At 43.7% G+C, this 20,018-nt stretch overlaps 1 protein-coding gene across 1 annotated transcript in view; it reads right to left on the reverse strand.

Annotated features, from left to right (window-relative positions):
* LOC311128639 (zinc finger SWIM domain-containing protein 6-like) overlaps nucleotides 1-3,813 on the reverse strand; it is a 55,424-nt gene extending 51,611 nt beyond the window's left edge. The window contains exon 1 of the mRNA XM_084160826.1: nucleotides 3,349-3,813. Within this exon, the coding sequence (XP_084016952.1) occupies nucleotides 3,349-3,775 (427 nt within the window). The 5' untranslated portion in view covers nucleotides 3,776-3,813. The remainder of the gene's footprint in view (nucleotides 1-3,348) is intronic.
* Between the last annotated feature and the right edge of the window lie 16,205 nt (nucleotides 3,814-20,018).

Consider the following 20,018-nt stretch of genomic DNA (forward strand, 5'->3'; position numbering starts at 1 on the left):
ATAGCAACATATTCATCTGTAATGTTATGTTAAATGTCCAAACTGTCCCATCAACACTGTAGATACTGGTCAATGAAGAACTAAGAGCGAGACACATGTACAGACACTTCCCACAAGCCTAAAATCTGTCAACACAAATTCACACCGATTTCACTAAGTAGAGAGTAAAACCTCTCTATAAAACCTCTCTATAATTTGATAATCATAACCAGAAGATGACAGCATCTCTCCCAACCCCCAAACACACACCATAACATCTCACTCAAATCCCCCAATGTTCTGACTCAGCAGTAGATGAGTAAGGAGTGGGGGAGGGGCTAGGGGCCATATTTCCCATCAATAAGGATCAGTGTTGACTAACTCTGGCCTCCTAGAACAGATGGAAACAGACAGAGAGTGTGAGAGAGACGGGGTAATCAAGGTAAATGAGAGGGGGAGGGGTTTAACTTGACCCTGTGGGGTGTTGTGGGAGGGGCTTAAGAGCTGCTTTACAAGCTGGATCAATGTTGACGAGACATACGCTGATAGAGGAGGCCAGGATAATGTATTTATAAAGGGGATAATTAATATTATCATCTAATAATTAGGTTATAAATGTATGATAAATTACATACACCAGACATTAATCATGTTTAATAATGTATTTGTGAATAGAAAGACATTGGTGTATTACACGTTTATAACATTTATAACCAGTTATTGGAGGATGACAAGATAATCCATAATACTAACCTTGTAGGCCTGTATAAAGACATTGGTTATAAATAGGCTAATAGTTCTCTTTCTTTTCTGTCCACTTTCCTTTTCTATTCTAGATCTGTCTTATCACTGTACTGTATTTTACATGCCTATTTGGAAAATGCCTCTGGCTGGCCTGCACGTGCTTGCATAGTGAACACACACACACACACACGTGTATTTATTCACACAGGCACACACTGCAACGTGTGTCAGTGTTTAGAGACTACTAACAGCAGTGATAGATCTCAGAGAGAGAAGCGCTGGGCAGCCATATCCTGTTGTGTGTGTGTGTCTAGGCAATCATGTCCATGACATGTTTACTATAGGTTGGCTATCAGATAAGCAGCTTTCCAATCAGCAGGACCTGAGCAGGCTAGATAGGTAGAGCCTCTCCTATGGCCTTGGGATGAACCATACTGCCTGGGACACCTACCAGTGACTGTCAGGGTGTTTAGCAGAGACATATATACAATAGAATGCAGTATGTCATTTTTTCATCCAAAACCACGTTAAGGAATATGATTTAGCCTTTCAATAATGTAATAATAATAATAATAATATGGTTGTTAAGCAGGCAGTTAACCTGTGTGTGTGGTTCCTGTGTAGAGGATGTTTACTGTATACTATACTGTACATATGGATGTGTGCCAAATAGATCTGTAACTGATCTTCTCCCCCAGGTCTGATCACAGCGACCCAGTCTTTTCTTCTCTCCTTCCCTAGCTGCAGCCCGTGTGGGAAGATTGCATCTTTTATTTATCACTTCTTGGCTCAATTTTTGCTGTCATTCTCCATTGCTAGCATGCAGATTGAGCACTGTGCTATCTTGTGCATGCTCACACACACGCACACACACACACACACACAGTATATGTGTAGGTTAACTGCCTGCTTAACAACCATATTATTATTACATTATTGACAGGCAAAATCATATTCCTTAACGTGGTTTTGGATGAAAAAAATGATATACTGCATTCTATTGTATATATGTCCTACTCTTTCTTTCCCAATATGAGTAGAGAGACCAGAGGATATACTGTAGCTGTGCTTTGCCTATATACCAGACAAAGACACAGGCCTGCCTGGGCCTATAGTATAATGTTTTATATAGTCAGCAGCCTGGTGCCCTGTTGGCACTGTGGCTAGGGCACAAAGCCCAGCCAAGTCACTGCGACACGTTCAGAGGGAGGAGGAGGGGACAGGGAGGGATGGATGGCCATGCAGAAAATTAAGTTTGCAGATTGCATTACAATTCAGATTAACCACGCAGAGTAATGGGATTAGAACGCTGAACGCTTTCCCTGGGCGGGGACAGAGGGCCCTAATGAACTAACTAAGGTAGCATTTGAGTTGGAATACAGAGAGAGCCCCGCAGGAAGCTCACTGTCCAGCAGGGGGTTAAATACATGGCCATGCGTTCATTTGAGTATATAGGCTACGTTTTGGTAGGGCCTGCTGGTGATTATTACAATTACGTGTGTCAGTAATTTCCTGGCGTCAGAACATTTTGTAAAAGAACTGGGAAAGAAGCACACTTGACCCAATTAGCTGCAAATTGGTGCATATCAAGGTCCATTTAAAAATAGTCTCTGTGGCTTTAAATCGTCATTCCTCCCACCCCTTTCCCAAATCTCTTCTTTTTAACAAGCAGTGAAAATAAATTAAAAGGCGCTTTTGTTGTTTGCCTTCCCTTTGGAGGGTGACAGAAACCTGAAAAGACACAAATGAACATGAAAATGGGAACGAAGTACCAAGGCTTTCATTCGGAATGCTTCACGGCTGTTTGATATGCGCACTGGGTAAATACGACACTCAGTAAAAGCTGTGTTCCGAAAACATGAAATACTGCTATTTCTCATCTACTCAAATAGAAAATGCTTTGAATGCACGACAGACTGCTGTGTTATTGTTTTACTAAACATATTTATTGTTATGAAATAGGTTGGCATATATGTAGAAAGAACTGTCAATTCTGCTGAGAGCTCTGTGTTCTAGCTGGCTGAGCCAGAAAACCTCCCCCATGCCTTTCACTTCGGAAAATAAACACAGTCGACAAGGCTCAGCCCTGAACCTCTTCTCGACACATTCACTGCCCAGAAAAGCATCGCCTTTTTCAGTTCAAAGTATATAAAGACTATTTGAGGCTGGCTAAATGCATTTATGAACCAAATGTTCGAATGCGAGCCAAGTATATGGGCACATTTATTAAATCCCACCGTGTACTTCCGTAATGGTTATCTTTCACCAAAGCAACAACAAAAAAATCCCATCATGCATAAGCAAACATTTATTATGCTACTTAGACATTTAGGCTAAATGTATCGGCATAGAACATAGACAACTGTGTATAGGCTAATAATAGCTATTTCTATTGTTAGAGAAATACATTTTGGTTTTAGTAAAAAATTAGCCTTGCCAACACACATTTCGCCAACGTCTCGGCGATTTAAAAGCCCCCTTTGTCGCCTCATTCAAACCTTTGTTCAAACCTAATTCAACACACTTCCTTTTTCATTTCTTGGTGCTTTTAAAAAATATTTTTCAAACGCTGGTTGTTGGCCATGAAAAGTCAATAAATAAAATAACGTTATTTTTCACACTCACCGACTTGCAATACGTTGTCCACACAGCCGCTCTCCAATAGAGCGATACCTCGTCTGAAAGGCAGCCGCGTCTCATCACTATTTTCCCCGCTAGTTCCACTCTCCTCTCCCCCTGTATTGAACGAAGAATACATGCAGATCTCTCGTTCACTCCTCGGGAACGACCAGTAAACGATCCGTCTCTGTACAGGCTCCGGGATCCGTTCAAATCGCTCCTCTACCCGTTGAAACGGCCACTTCTCGGCCACTTTCCGGGCAGAGATGTCCAACAGAGACTCCGGATTCTGGGTTTTGCTCGACCCACCTTGGGCCGTACCCGAACCGCCACATAACGTACCCCCGGACCGTTGTCCCTGTCTACAATTAGTATTATAACCCGGTCTACAGCAGAGCCGTTTGGCTGGGGGCTGCTGAACGCGCTCCGCCATGATAGCACTGCTTTAACATCAACGGCGGAAGTGAACCTACCATATAAACGGGATAAGGAAGGGAAAAGGTTACACTCGAATCGATTGTTTGCCGTGTATGGGCAAATGGACCTTATTTGGGCATGGTGGGCGGTCCTTTAACAGTGTTGTCAAATCTCCTTTGTGTTGACAAATGAAGAAAGGGGTGGGCCTATCCTGTTCTAAAAAAAGGAATGAAATGCGGAATTCCCGAACGTCGGCAAATCCTTTGTGAGGCCAACGGTTCGAACAGGAGGAGCTGAGAGGAGCAGGGAAAACGTTGTTTTTTCTTTCAGGATTTACATGCGGTGTAGTGAAATTGGTTGTGGTCCATGGATATTTCCCTCGTGATTGACGGACTGAGAAGGCATTCGTGGCCGCAAAACACGACAAACGGGGGTGAAGGGATGTTTAAAGCGGGTGAATCCGTTGGGTGAAGGAGGTGATTGTAACTGTCAGTTGGCCAGGCCTCGTGGAGAGGGGGCGGGCGTCTCTGTAGGCCTCGTGGAGAGGGGCGGGCGTACTGGAACACAGAAACGCCCTCTGTGACGTAGACTACAGTTCCAAAGGAATGTTGGGTGCAGGCCTGAAGGCTGGAAGGGGACGTTCCTAGTTGGGAAATAAAAGCTGTGTAGTTTGAGTCTGCAGAGTGCGGTCCCATATTTGGATCATGGCACAGCTGATGGGGTTTCTCTCCTCCTTTAACCATAAAACATGTTTCTGGGGGAAAAGACTGGAACTTGGCCCTTGACTAGATTTATACCAGCAAAAGTATTAGTGGATACACCTATGTAATTACCCTGTAAAGTAAATATTTTGGCCTGTTATCAGTGTATGGAAATGAAGAAAAGGGAAAGGTGAAGAGGGGGAGAGAGGGAAAGGAAAAAGAGAGAATGAGTGTGTGCAGAGAGAGAGAGAAGGGCATGACATTTTTACATTTTAGCAGACGCTCTTATCCATAGCGACTTACAGTTAGTGAGTGCATACATTTTCATACTGGGAAACGAACCCACAACCCTGGCGTTGCAAGCGCCATGCTCTACCAACTGAGCTACAGGGGACACGTGAAAAGATGGAAAGGTAGAGAGAGAAAGAAAGAGTCATGAAAAGAGGGAAAGGTAGAGAGAGAGAGAGAGAGATGCAGAGCGGGGTTAATCTAATCTGGTGTGGGAGTCTCAGTGGTCTTCAGTAAAACCCTGCAGCCAGGAGCCAGGTTTAATTGATTAGAAAATGTGATGTAACTAATTGCAACTGAAATAGGGAGTGTTGTAATCTTTGGACAATCAATGCAATGTCATTCGGTGCATCAGATTCAGACAGGTCTATTTTTCAGGTTTATTTACGCTATCTATAGGTTATTTACAGTATGTTTCACAATGTATATTGACCAATGTGCATATCAGGACAGGAGAATTCAGCTTTTTCTCCCTCTATCTTGGATCTTATTTTATTCTCTATGGTTTATTTTCAAAATTGTTGTTATTTTAAGAGTATTATCCAATCCACAGCGTTGTTACACAAGGACAGATCCCCATGTCACCATTTCTCCCTTTATTGAGATGAGTAATTACACAGGAACAAGACAGACCAAGTCCCCCAGCCCAGCTGCTGTCACTGGGCCTTAACGGACAGCCCTGTCCTGCCTCTACTCCCCTGAAGGCAGGCAGGAATCGACGGTGCAAAAGAGGTCATTTCTCATGGTTAACCTGCAGAAATGCCAAGGCATCTCCCAGTGTGATTCACGGCTCAATAGAGTGTGGAGAAAGCCAGGGTAACCCAGAAGTGTCCTTCTGTTTTGTCCTCAGGGGAGAAATAAAGTTGTGTTGTATTGAATTGTTTGCGTGTTGGTGACACGGGTCAGCCAAGTGAAAGCCATACAGCAAAAACATTTTTAAAAAGGGGATAGTGTGTGTGTGCGTGCATGTTTGTGTGGTTTTGGATATTTAAAAAAGTGTGTGTGTGCATGTGTGTGCTTGGGTCCAACTCGGCCTCATAAACACCACCATATGGGTTACTGCTGCCCTAATCAGGATAATTGATCAAAGGATCCGAGTAGTTCCAGCCAAAACAAACCCATCTGATCTGACAAGTCCTGAAAGCATTTAAATGACGCAGCTGGCAACATCCTCTGAGCTGGCCAATGATGTGTTGGCATACCTCTGATCATAGCTGTGGGAAGTAGTTTGGGGGTGGCGGTGCTGAAAAAAAAAAATATATAATATATATATACATTGCCCACGCTGAAGACGTCTATATTGATCTGCTGATACATGACTAGTAATGGCCCAGTGCACTACTTATGTGAAAAGATGTAAACTAAATGTATTTGAGTGTTTACCAGTATTTGTAACTTGAGTTGCCTCGATATAGACGTCTGTATGGCAGGCAAAAAAAACGATGTAACTAATTGCAACTGAATGATGTTTGTGATGATGTGATGTGATGATGTGGCTCAGTTGGTAGAGCATGGCGCTTGCAATGCTAGGGTTGTGGGTTCGATTCCCACGGGAGACCAGTATGAAAATGTATACACTCCCTACTGTAAGTTTCTCTGGATAGATTGCGCTAATACTAGGCCCAGTACACTACTTTTTTTTTTTTTTAATTGTATTTTTAAGGGATGCTGCAGCACCCTCAGCACCCCTACTTCCCGCAGCTATGCCTCTGATCAGTTTAGTGTGTTTGATTTCTTCATTCTGAGACAGGCAGCCATTAACTAGACCATGTTTGTTTACCGTCCCTACTCTGGCTTTTCTGTGTCATCGGCCATTTTGATTCTCTGTTTGGACTTTACTGTCTTATTTCAGCTCTGCTGGTACTTACTTCAAATAATTTAATATACCTGGCACAAAATGGTGCATAGTGATGCTTATGCAGTAGTTATTATCATCATCAATGTCCACAGAGCTAGCCTTGTGCTGTGTTGGTGTTGGTAAACATCTGGTATACCTTTGTATGTTTCTTCTCTTATCAGCTTAGTTTTTTCTTATACGTCTACCATCGGCTACAATAAAACCCTTAAAAATCCTTATGTTACATCTAATGACTTTCCTCTCATATATCTTAACATCCATTTACAGTTACATTACCGTCTGCCAATGCTTGCACACAGTAGTTTCTCCACGCTGGGTGAGTGATATGAGCCTGGTGTCTGAATATTTTCCCATTGTCTCATCTCACCCTGCAGTGACAGGCAGACACAGCCAGGCAAGCTCTGGGATGACTGAGCCTATTCTCTCAGCATGGGAGGAGCAGCGGGGGGCTTGGGAGAAATATTCGCTGATACACACACACAGATAAATGCACGTGCGCGCAGGCACATGCAAACACACACACATACGCCTTATCATAAATGCACACATACACATATATCGCACATGTTTTCTCAGAAATACAGCCGTTCATGTTTTAAATATGATTAGGTATTTTCATGTCATTGTACAGTCTCAATTTGAATTTTAATAACTAATTATGGTAATGTCGTCCTTATCATATTTTTTCCACCCTGTATCTTTTCATCAGGCTGAAATCCCATTGAATAAACCATGCCCTGTCCTCTCTTTCTCTCTCCAAGAATCTCACTTTCAATGAGAACATGGCTGACATGAATCTGGAAATACTGCATAAAATCGAAATATATACAAGTTCTAGTCTATGACTTTTTTATTTATTTTATTTCACCTTTATTTAACCAGGTAAGCCAGTTGAGAACAAGTTCTCATTTACAACTGCAACCTGGCCAAGATAAAGCAAAGCAGTGCGATAAAAACAACAAACACAGAGTTACATATGGAATAAACAAAACGTACAGTCAATAACACAATAGAAAATCTATATACAGTGTGTGCAAATGTAGTAAGTTATGGAGGTAAGGCAATAAATAGGCCATAGTGCAAAATAATTACAATTTAGTATTAACACTGGAGTGATAGATGTGCAGAAGATGATGTGCAAATAGAGATACTGGGGTGCAAATGAACAAAATAAATAATAATGTAAATAACAATATGGGGATGAGGTAGTTGGGTGGGCTAATTACAGATGGGCTGTGTACAGGTGCAGTGATCGGTAAAATGCTCTGACAACTGATGCTTAAAGTTAGTGAGGGAGATAAGTGTCTCCAGCTTCAGAGATTTTTGCAGTTCGTTCCAGTCATTTGCAGCAGAGAACTGGAAGGAATGGCGGCCAAAGGAGGTGTTGGCTTTGGGGATGACCAGTGAGATATACCTGCTGGAACGCATACTACGGGTGGGTGTTGCTATGGTGACCAATGAGCTAAGATAAGGCGGGTATTTGCGTAGAAGAGATCTATAGATGACCTGGAGCCAGTGGGTTTGGCGACGAATATGTAGTGGAGGGGATGTAGCTCAGTTGGTAGAGCATGGCGTTTGCAACGCCAGGGTTGTGGGTTCGATAAAAAAAAGTAATAATGTATGCACTAACTGTAAGGCGCTCTGGATAAGAGCGTCTGCTAAATGACTAAAATGTAAATGTAAATGTAGTGAGGGCCAGCCAACGAGAGCGTACAGGTCACAATGGTGGGTAGTATATGGGGCTTTGGTGACAAAACGGATGGCACTGTGATAGACTACATCCAATTTGCTGAGTAGAGTGTTGGAAGCTATTTTGTAAATGACATCACCGAAGTCAAGGATCGGTAGGATAGTCAGTTTTACAAGGGCATGTTTGGCAGCATGAGTGAAGGAGGCTTTGTTGCAAAATAGGAAGCCGATTCTAGATGTAACTTTGGATTGGAGATGCTTAATGTGAGTCTGGAAGGAGAGTTTACGGTCTAACCAGACACCTAGGTATTTGTAGTTGTCCACATATTCTAAGTCAGATCCGCCGAGAGTAGTGATTCTAGTCGGGCGGGCGGGTGCAAGCAGCGTTCGATTGAAGAGCATGCATTTAGTTTTACTAGCATTTAAGAGCAGTTGGAGGCTATGGAAGGAGTGTTGTATGGCATTGAAGCTCGTTTGGAGGTTTGTTAACACAGTGTCCAATGAAGGGCCAGATGTATACAAAATGGTGTTGTCTGCGTAGAGGTGGATCTGAGAGTCACCAGCAGCAAGAGCGACATCATTGATATACACAGAGAATAGAGTCGGCCCGAGAATTGAACCCTGTGGCACCCCCATAGAGACTGCCAGAAGTCCAGACAACAGGCCCTCCGATTTGACACTGAACCCCCTTTGAAGAGGAGATGACCGCGGCAGCTTTCCAATCTCTGGGGATCTCAGACGATACGAAAGAGAGGTTGAACAGGCTAGTAATAGGGGTTGCGACAATTTCGCCGGCTAATTTTAGAAAGAAGGGGTCCAGATTGTCTAGCCCAGCTGATTTGTAGGGGTCCAGATTTTGCAGCTTTTTCGGGACATTAGCTATCTGAATTTGGGTGAAGGAGAAGCGGGAGGGGGCATGGGCAAGTTGCAGCGGAGGGTGCAGAGCTGGTGGCCGGGGTAGGGGTAGCCAGGTGGAAAGCATGGCCAGCCGTAGCAAAATGCTTCTTGAAATTCTCGATTATCGTAGATTTATCGGTGGTGACAGTGTTTCCTAGCCTCAGTGCAGTGGGTAGCTGGGAGGATGTGCTCTTATTCTCCATGGACTTTACAGTGTCCCAAAACCTTTTGGAGTTAGTGCTACAGGATGCAAATTTCTGTTTGAAAAAGCTAGCCTTTGCTTTCCTAACTGATTGTGTATATTAGTTCCTGACTTCCCTGAAAAGTTGCATATCGTGGGGGCTGTTCGATGCTAATGCAGTACGCCACAGGATGTTTTTGTGCTGGTCAAGGGCAGTCAAGTCTGGGGTGAACCAGGGGCTATATCTGTTCTTAGTTCTGAATTTTTTGAATGGGCATGCTTATTTAAGATGGAGAGGAAAGCACTTTTGAAAAACATCCAGGCATCCTCTACTGACGGAATGAGGTCAATATCCATCCAGGATACCCGGGCCAGGTCAATTAGAAAGGCCTGCTCGCTGAAGTGTTTTAGGGAGCGTTTGACAGTGATGAGGGGTGGTCGTTTGACCGCGGACCCATTACGGACGCAGGCAATGAGGCAATGATCGCTGAGATCCTGGTTGAAGACAGCAGAGGTGTATTTAGAGGGTAAATTAGTCAGGATGATATCTATGAGGGTCCCCATGTTTACGGATTTAGGGTTGTACCTGGTAGGTTCCTTGATAATTTGTGTGAGATTGAGGGCATCTAGTTTAGATTGTAGGACGAACTCAGAGGAAACATGGGGGGGGAAAGCAATTCACATATGGTGTCCAGGGCACAGCTGGGGGCTGAGGAGGGTCTGTAGCAAGTGGCAACAGTGAGAGACTTATTTCTGGAAAGGTGGATTTTTAGAAGTAGAAGCTCAAACTGTTTGGGCACAGACCTGGATAGTATGATAGAGCTCTGCAGGCTATTTCTACAGTAGATTGCAACTCCGCCCCCTTTGGCAGTTCTATCTAGACGGAAAATGTTGTAATTTGGGAGGGACATTTCAGACTTTTTGGTGGCCTTCTTAAGCCAGGATTCAGACACTGCTAGAACATCAGGGTTGGCAGAGTGTGCTAACGCAGTGAATAACTCAAACTTGGGGAGGTGGCTTCTGATGTTGACATGCAAGAATCCAAGGCTTTTACGGTTACAGAAGTAAACAAATGGTAGGAGGTCCCGTCCGGTTGACAGAGAGGTAGATAGCCGGGAGATGGGCCTGGCTCGAGGCTAGCTCAAGGCTAACTGGTGCATCGGGACAGTGGTGAATTAGCCAACAACAGCCATTCGGTTGCAGCTAGCTAGTTGCGATGATCCGGTGTTAAGGTCCAGTGAGTCAGTGATTCCGGCAGAAAATCCGATATGCTCTGTGTCGATAGCATGCTGTGCAGGCCGATAATTGTCCAGGCTAGAGCTAGGTAGTGCAGGCCACGGACAGTGGTGAAGACCGCTAACGGTGGCTAATAGAAAGTAGATAGTTAGCTGGCTAGTTTCAGCCGTAGGTTCTTGATAAAAATAAAGAAATAATACAATTCCGTTCCACATTGGGTGAGGCAGGTTGCAGGAAAGTATATTTGGGTAAAGGATGGGAAGTGAGATAGAGAAATATATACGAAAAAAAGACAAAAAACAAAAAAAACAGGCTATTTACACGAGGACACAACACAATTCACGACCACACTGCTACGCCATCTTGACTGACTTCATTGTAGGTAGATTCCTATTCCTACCCGACACTGTTGCCCCTTATTGAATAAGGACATACAGTATTTTCCAAAGAGCATATCAGTATTTTAAGCTTATTCAGTCATAAAGGATCCTCTCAAAGCTACATAACAGGTTTCTTTCAATCACTTTGGTGCTATTCTCTCAAGTACAGTGCCTTGCAAAAGTATTCATCCCCCTTGACGTTTTTCCTATTTTGTTGCATTACAACCTGTAATCTAAATTGATTTTTATTTGGATGTCATGTAATGGACATACACAAAATAGTCAAAATTGGTGAAGTGAAATAAAAAAAATAACTTGTTTCAAAAAACTATATAAATTAAATAACGGAAAAGTGGTGCGTGCATATGTATTCACCCCCTTTGCTATGAAGCCCCTAAATAAGATCTGGTGCAACTAATGACCTTCAGAAGTCACATAATTAGTTAAATAAAGTCCACCTGTGTGCAATCTAAGTGTCACATGATCTGTCACATGATCTCAGTATAAATACACCTGTTCTGAAAGGCCCCAGAGTCTGCAACACCACTAAGCAAGGGGCACCACCAAGCAAGCGGCACCATGAAGTCCAAGGAGCTCTCCAAACAGGTTAGGGACAAAGTTGTGGAGAAGTACAGATCAGGGTTTGGTTATAAAAAAAAATATCAGAAACTTTGAACATCCCACGGAGCACCATTAAATCCATTATTAAAACATTGAAAGAATATGGCACCACAACAAACCTGCCAAGAGAGGGCCGCCCACCAAAACTCACAGACCAGGCAAGGAGGGCATTAATCAGAGAGGCAACAAAGAGACCAAAGATAACCCTGAAGGAGCTGCAAAGCTCCACAGCGGAGATTGGAGTATCTGTCCATAATACCACTTTAAGCCGTACACTCCACAGAGCTGGGCTTTACGGAAGAGTGGCCAGAACAAAAAGGCATTCCTTAAAGAAAATAATTAGCAAACACGTTTGGTGTTCGCCAAAAGGCATGTGGGAGACTCCCCAAACATATGGAAGAAGGTACTTTTTGGCCATCAAGGAAAACGCTAAGTCTGGCGCAAACCCAACACCTCTCATCACCCCGAGAACACCATCATGCTGTGGGGATGTTTTTCATCGGCAGGGACTGGGAAACTGCTCAGAATTGAAGGAATGATGGATGGCGCTAAATACAGGGAAATTCTTGAGGGAAACCTGTTTTAGTCTTCCAGAGATTTGAGACTGGGACGGAGGTTCACCTTCTAGCAGGACAATGACCCTAAGCATACTGCTAAAGCAACACTTGAGTGGTTTAAGGAGAAACATTTAAATGTCTTGGAATGGCCTAGTCAAAGCCCAGACCTCAATCCAATTGAGAATCTGTGGTATCTGTGATTGCTGTACACCAGCGGAACCCATCCAACTTGAAGGAGCTGGAGCAGTTTTGCCTAGAAGAATGGGCAAAAATCCCAGTGGCTAGTTGTGCCAAGCTTATAGAGACATACCCCAAGAGACTTGCAGCTGTAATTGCTGCAAAAGGTGGCTCTACAAAGTATTGACTACATAGTTTTCTGTTTTTTTGTCTTATTTCTTGTTTGTTTCACAATAAAAAATATTTTGCATTTTCAAAGTGGTTTGGCATGTTGTGTAAATCAAATGATACAAACCCCCCAAAAATCAATTTGAATTCCAGGTTGTAAGGCAACAAAATAGGAAAAATTCCAAGGGGGGTGAATACTTTCGCAGGCCACTGTATGTGGGGAATTTTTAAAACTCTTAGTATAAAACTCCAAACACTTGTAAAGGGAGCAAGTCTCATATTCATAGCGTTTTATTGTGCATTTATTTAGTTTGAAAACATCTTTCACCATACAACCATTGATAAAAACTATAAGTTTACAGTGAAATATCATGAGATCATTGATTTAATCACCAAAACACAACATAATAATATATTTTAAATTGAGTTATTTTAACAACCAGTTAACCCAATAGCAAAAAATGTAAGACACATGTAGAGAGTTTTGGACTATAAGGTTCTATCAGCATTTTTGTCGAAATTGAGTTATTGACATTTACATTTACATTTACATTTTAGTCATTTAGCAGACGCTCTTATCCAGAGCGACTTACATGAGCAATTAGGGTTAAGTGCCTTGCTCAAGGGCACATCGACAGATTTTTCACCTAGTTGGCTCGGGGATTAGAACCAGCGACCTTTCGGTTACTGGCACAACGCTCTTAACCACTAAGCTACCTGCCGCCCCCATAGCCCTGTTCTGTTCAATGTTCTCTACATATATAGTACTCAAAATTATCAAAATTCATGTTGTTAAGTTCAAAAGAATGCAAGATCAAAAATTGCTGACACCATTCAAATCAATAAGGGTTCAGAACTTTAAAGCCAATTATTTCAGAATCATCTTTTTGCAGACAGAACCTTATAGTCCCAAGCGCTCGATGATTGAAAATTGCCCTTTGAATGTAATATGCTACAGTACTGTAAATTACAGTACATTATACTGTTTTGACATTAGGCAATACACTTGACCTACCCATTAAAATTGACTGAACATCAAATGTCCATAATTTCTATGCCATTGTGATCAAAGGTTTGATCATTGAAGACCTCTTTCACAATCATTGATGCAAAAAATAAATGTATTGTTCAGATATAATTACAACATAGGTGTACTGTAATCAAATGAAACAAATTAAATAAATTAAAGAAACAAAGTTTAGCAGGCACTAGTTTGCCTGTCTTGAGCATTTGGCCATAGGTTCTCATCAACATCACAGTAAATGTCCTCATCGTTCACACACCTGGGGAAAAACCTTTGTGCATGGCGAATCCAAGCCTGACATACAGTAGGTCTGGATTCATGTCATTGCATGCCTCATCCATGGCCTGGAGGAGAGTGGTATGCTCATGGGGATGACAATCATAAATCTTCCACCTGTATTGTAATCATTGTGTATTGTATTTTACTGTATTGTATTGTACTTATGTATTGTAGTGGTCCTGAACGTGACTCAGTTCGTATTTGCAGTAGCAAAGCCAGAGTTTTGGGTTCGATTCCCATAGGGGTCACAAACGAAAATGTGTGGACTCACTGTTGTCACTTTGGATAAAAAGTATCTGTTACATAAATGGCATATATTACGGTATTACAGTATTGTATTGGCCAATGCAATTTTTGTAATGTAGTGTGAACCGCATCCCAGCAACTTCATTTTGGATACATGTTTACTGTTTAGGGGATGTATTTGTTACATACAGTACATCTCTGATCTTGTCAATACCAGATTTGTTTTACATTTACTGTAAAGTAAAGTCATAATAGTCATCATCCTAATAGTACATTACAGTATATATCATGCTTTCTATTTTACATACATACATTTTCATTATGAAGTTCTCAAAATCTGTACTAGACAAACCAGATTAAAATCTATAGGTTTACCAAATGGTTTAGCGATGATCAATTAAGAGCAGTCAGATTAAGTAATAGTAAAATGTATTTTTAACAAATCATATCAAAAGTAATGTGAACATTGCATTGTGAAAGGCAATTACTTTATATGAATATGTATTGCAATGTAAAATATGTATTTCTAGATTAAAAAGTGACTATGATTTTGTGTGTTGTACTTAGTCAATTGAAAATTAGCTAAGTGTTTTGCAACAACTGCCTTTTTGATGATCGGATTTGAGTTTTATACTAAGAGTTGTGAAAATATACCACACACAGTACTTATGAAAATTGCACCAAAGCGATTGAAAAAAACTGTTACATGATTTCTATAGCCAGACCTCTCTTACGCAGCGGCTAAGACGGCTACTGGGGGAAATATTGGACAACACTGCTGCTGGCTCCAGGGGATCACACACACACACACACACACATGCACGCACACACACACACACATCCAGAGATCCTTCCTTTCATGCCGGGCTCATTTGCATCCTCATCAGTATGCATGAAATCTCAGGCTGAACTTTAATACCCTAACTGCTGCATAATACACTCTAATGAGCATAAAAGTGAGCACGACAATTAAAACTCACATTAATCACTAAACACTACTCTCAAGAAAGAAGGGAGAGAGAGAGGGAGGGAGGGAGGGGAAGCAGAGGAGCAGTAGAGGGCGGGAGAGAGGGGGATAGGAGAGAGTTAAAGAGATAGAAGGATGGAGGCAAGGAAGGGTGCTGAGGACAGGGGGATATAACACTCCCTGGAGAGGAGAGGGAAGGAGAGGAAAAGAGATGGAAAAATAAATAAAGATGGAAAGAAGGGAGGGCGGGAGAAGAAGTTCAGTAAGAGAGAGATTAGTAGAAGAAAAAAGAAAGGCCAGTGCTATGGAGGGAGGAAGAGAAGGAGGAACAGAAAAGTAGGGAGCGAAGAGTGTTTAGAGGCTGACAGCGTGGTCGCCACGGGAACAGTGGGCTGTGTGTGAGTGTGTGTGTTTGCGTTTGCGGCTCCGAAGCAGGGACCATTCAGCCGAGTTGAGAGAAAGAATCCATTCAAGCATACGCTCTCCTCTTCTCCCCCTCCTCTCTTTTCCTCGATTACTGAACATGATGTGAATCTCTCAGGATGCTTCTATCATGCTCTCCTCCTCTCTCTCCCTCCATCTTTTTCTCTTTCCTCCTCCCTCTATCTTTCCCCATCCTGCACTGGTAAAATAGAGAGTCAAAACACCACCATTGCCTAATGAAACCATGAAAAGTTGTGCGCCTAAGCTGAGATCTGGTGTTTGGAGGGGGTTTGAATGTAAGCCCAATGTTAGGCCTCGATTCAATCAGATCGAGCTTTGATCCGCGTTGGCAGACATCTGCATAGTAGATGTTTTGGCGTGTTGTAGGTGTAAATGCGGTATAAACTGACATATCTGTGAGCGGCTGCTCTTGTGTGTCACAAACCACTCCATTCCTTAGTATCCCTACCGTGTCAGAAGTTCAAAACGGCGTTAGAAAGTGTAGGCTAATGCATGTTTTCATGTTAATTTGTATGGTGGGATTTATAGCCTATATCAGTCTAATTGAGCACATCACGCATTGTTTGAACTTGTAACGCTGCATGGGTTTTGTCGGAGTAGAGTCTGAGGGTTTCGTTGCATCCAATGGCAGTGTCCGCGATAAGTTAACGCAAGGAGTCGCTTGTGGATTTAACAGCTCTAACGCTGTTCCACCTCTGACACCGCCAAAATGTGTTATGAAGTACTACGAAACATCCAAAACGTTCCTCAATCTAAATTGGTGTTTGAGTGTTGTGAAAACACTTTTTCATGAAAGAGCATCCTGTACTTACAAACAGAGGGGAGGGGGTCTTCTTGGCAAAGAGGTTTTACTTCAGTTCAGATATGAGCTGTTTCACTGTGAATTCTGAGGTGAATTCGTTTTCCTACCTTGAGGATTTACCATAATATGTAAATATATTCATACTGAACACATTTCATAATTCTCACACCTCACACACAAACACACGCACACACCTCTCTTATCTGCGTCAAGGAGCTCACTTGGCAGAATCTTTCATTTCATTTTCCACTCTGGTCTTGTTGGATGCGTTCATACATTTGCATTTTGAGATTTGTGCCAAAATATGCAGTGCAGCCAGCAATGCATAAAAACACACTTACTCATTGCACACACACACACACACACACACACACACACACACACACACACACACACACACACACACACACACACAAGGTTCCACATGGTGCTGTATGTGGACCCAGCATGATACTGATGGTCTTCATCTCAGTGTGCAGAGAGGGTGTTGCAACAGTCCTCCCCCCCACGAACACACACACACACACAATCACACTCACTTACTATTACCATTGCATTACCGTATTAAACGACCATTGTAAAAACTAACATGTCAAGTCCATCATAATGTTTGTGATGTAATGTAATGTTTATTCATTCAATTAAGTAGGAATCCTTTGTTATCATTGTCTGCATGATGTGTATGTTACTAATGCCTCATTATACAATTCCAGCATGTGTCTGTCAAGACTGAGGCATTCACACTCTCTTTGTTTCTCCGCAATAGGCCTCGACACCCACACACACACACACGTTTCATAATTTAATTACCATTTCCCCTGCAGAGTCGACACATTTTATACAGTATTTGACCCTCCTTTGTCCTTCTCTCTCCTCACTACAGATCTGCCATTGCATCGAGGTGTGTGTGATTGCGTGTGTGCGTTCGTGCATGTGGTGTGTGTGTGTGTGTGTGTGAAGGGAGGGGTTGGGGCATAATAAAAGCCCCATCTGCATTTCCATAAATCAGAGGGAAGATTTGTCCATTCCAGCAAAGGGGCCCAAGAGCAAGGCCCCAGGCCTAGTGTGTGTGTGCGTGTGTCTGTGTGTGTGTGTGTGTGTGTGTGTGTGTGTGCGCGTGCGTGCGTGTGTTTGGACCTATTATGGCCTCATAAGCCATCCATTGTCACACCAGCCACGCGTCATCATCAATTCTGCATGCAGTTAATGTTTTAAACATATTTTCTCTAGCCCTCTTCCTTCCAACTCTTCACCCCTCCCTGCCTCTGACTCCCCCTCTACCCCCTACCCCTGCCCCTTACCCCCTGCACTCCCACAGACAGAAACATAGACAGCACCCACAATATGAACACATGCAGCTATGCCTACTCAGACATGCCTACACATTCTCTCCCCTGTCTTTCTCTCTCTTAACTTCGGTCTCTAGCCTATGCTATCTCTCTTCTTTCTCTCTCTTCCCACTTTCTCTGTGATAAGTGATAGAGGAGTTGGTTGCTATGGTGACCTGGCCTGCCTGCTGGCCCCATCTTTAGATTGATAACAGGTTGGTGGCAAACCAGTCCCACCATTGACACACACCAAAACAAACAATTCACTGACACACACTGTCCATACAACATCAGCAGGGGGACAACTGGACACCAGAGAAGAGAGAGAGAGAGAGAGAGAGAGAGAGAGAGAGAGAGAGAGAGAGAGAGAGAGAGAGAGAGAGAGAGAGAGGAGAGAGAGAGAGAGAGAGAGAGAGAGAGAGAGAGAGAGAGAGAGAGAGAGAGAGAGAGAGAGAGAGAGAGAGAGAGAGAGAGAGAGAGAGAGAGAGATGAGAGAGAGAGAGAGAGAGAGAGAGAGAGAGAGAGAGAGAGAGAGAGAGAGAGAGAGAGAGAGGAGAGAGAGAGAGAAGAGAGAGGAGAGAGAGAGAGGAGAGAGAGAGAGAGAGAGAGAGGAGAGAGAGAGAGAGAGAGATCCATCTCATGTGGTGGATTTACCGTGGTGAAACTGAGCCCTTGTGTTGGTTACACCGACAGACCAAGGAGCCAGATATAAAAGAGAACAAGAAGAAGAGAGAGAAAAGAGAAGAAGAGAGAGAGGGCCTCTCTATTTGTTCTCTCACTAAATGATAGAGCACGATGAAAGGCAGCAACAAAAAGTGATCGTGTTGGTGGCTGATACAGGGACAGGGTACAGCGCTTCAGAAAGCTGCTTAAATTACAGATGAGTAAGGAAACATATTTTAAGTGTCTGTTAAACATTGATGGGAACCAATCTATTGGGAAGCAGATGATGTGCACTTGTGAGGGGGAGCTACAAACATTTACATTTTAGTCATTTAGCAGACGCTCTTAACCAGAGCGACTACAGGAGCAATTAGGGTTAAGTGCCTTGCTCAAGGGCACATTAACGTCATTTAGCAGACGCTCTTAGCCAGAGCGACTCACAAATTGGTGCGTTCACCCTATAGCCAGTGGGATAACCACTTTACAATTTGGGGGGGGGGGGGGTTTAGAAGGAACACTTTAGCCTATCCCAGGTATTCCTTAAAGAGGTGGGGTTTCAAATGTCTCCGGAAGGTGGTGAGTGACTCCGCTGTCCTGGCGTCGTGAGGGAGCTTGTTCCACCATTGGGGTGCCAGAGCAGCGAACAGTTTTGACTGGGCTGAGGGGGAGCTGTGCTTCCGCAGAGGAAGGGGAGCCAGCAGGCCAGAGGTGGATGAACGCAATGTCCTCGTTTGGGTGTAGGGACTGATCAGAGCCTGGAGGTACAGGGGTGCCGTTCCCCTCACTGCTCCAAAGGCAAGCACCATGGTCTTGTAGCGGATGCGAGCTTCAATTGGAAGCCAGTGGAGTGTGCGGAGGAGGGGGGGTGACGTGAGAGAACTTGGGAAGGTTGAACACCAGACGGGCTGCGGCATTCTGGATGAGTTGTAGGGGTTTAATGGCACAGGCAGGGAGCCCAGCCAACAGCGAGTTGCAGTAGTCCAGACGGGAGATGACAAGTGCCTGGACAAGGACCTGCGCCGCTTCCTGTGTAAGGCAGGGTCGCACTCTCCGAATGTTGTAGAGCATGAACCTGCAGGAGCGGGTCACCGCCTTGATGTTGGCGGAGAACGACAGGGTGTTGTCCAGGGTCACGCCTAGGCTCTTCGCACTCTGGGAGGAGGACACAGCGGAGTTGTCTACCGTGATGGCGAGATCATGGAACGGGCAGTCCTTCCCGGGGAGGAAGAGCAGCTCCGTCTTGCCAGGGTTCAGCTTGAGGTGGTGATCCGTCATCCATACTGATATGTCTGCCAGACATGCAGAGATGCGATTCGCCACCTGGTGATCAGAAGGGGGAAAGGAGAAGATTAGTTGTGTATCGTCAGCGTAGCAATGATAGGAAAGGCCATGTGAGGATATGACAGAGCCAAGTGACTTGGTGTATAGGGAGAAAAGGAGAGGGCCCAAAACCGATCCCTGGGGGACACCAGTGGTGAGAGCACGTGGTGCGGAGACAGCTTCCCGCCACGCCACTTGGTAGGAGCGACCGGTCAGGTAGGACGCAATCCAGGAGTGAGCCGCGCCGGAGATGCCCATTTCGGAGAGGGTGGAGAGGAGGATCTGATGGTTCACAGTATCAAAGGCAGCAGACAGATCTAGAAGGACAAGAGCAGAGGAGAGAGAGTTAGCTTTAGCAGTGCGGAGAGTCTCTGTGACACAGAGAAGAGCAGTCTCAGTTGAATGACCAGTCCTGAAACCTGATTGGTTTGGA

Source organism: Coregonus lavaretus, assembly GCF_964263955.1.
Source record: "Coregonus lavaretus genome assembly, chromosome: 4".
Taxonomy (NCBI): domain Eukaryota; kingdom Metazoa; phylum Chordata; class Actinopteri; order Salmoniformes; family Salmonidae; genus Coregonus; species Coregonus lavaretus.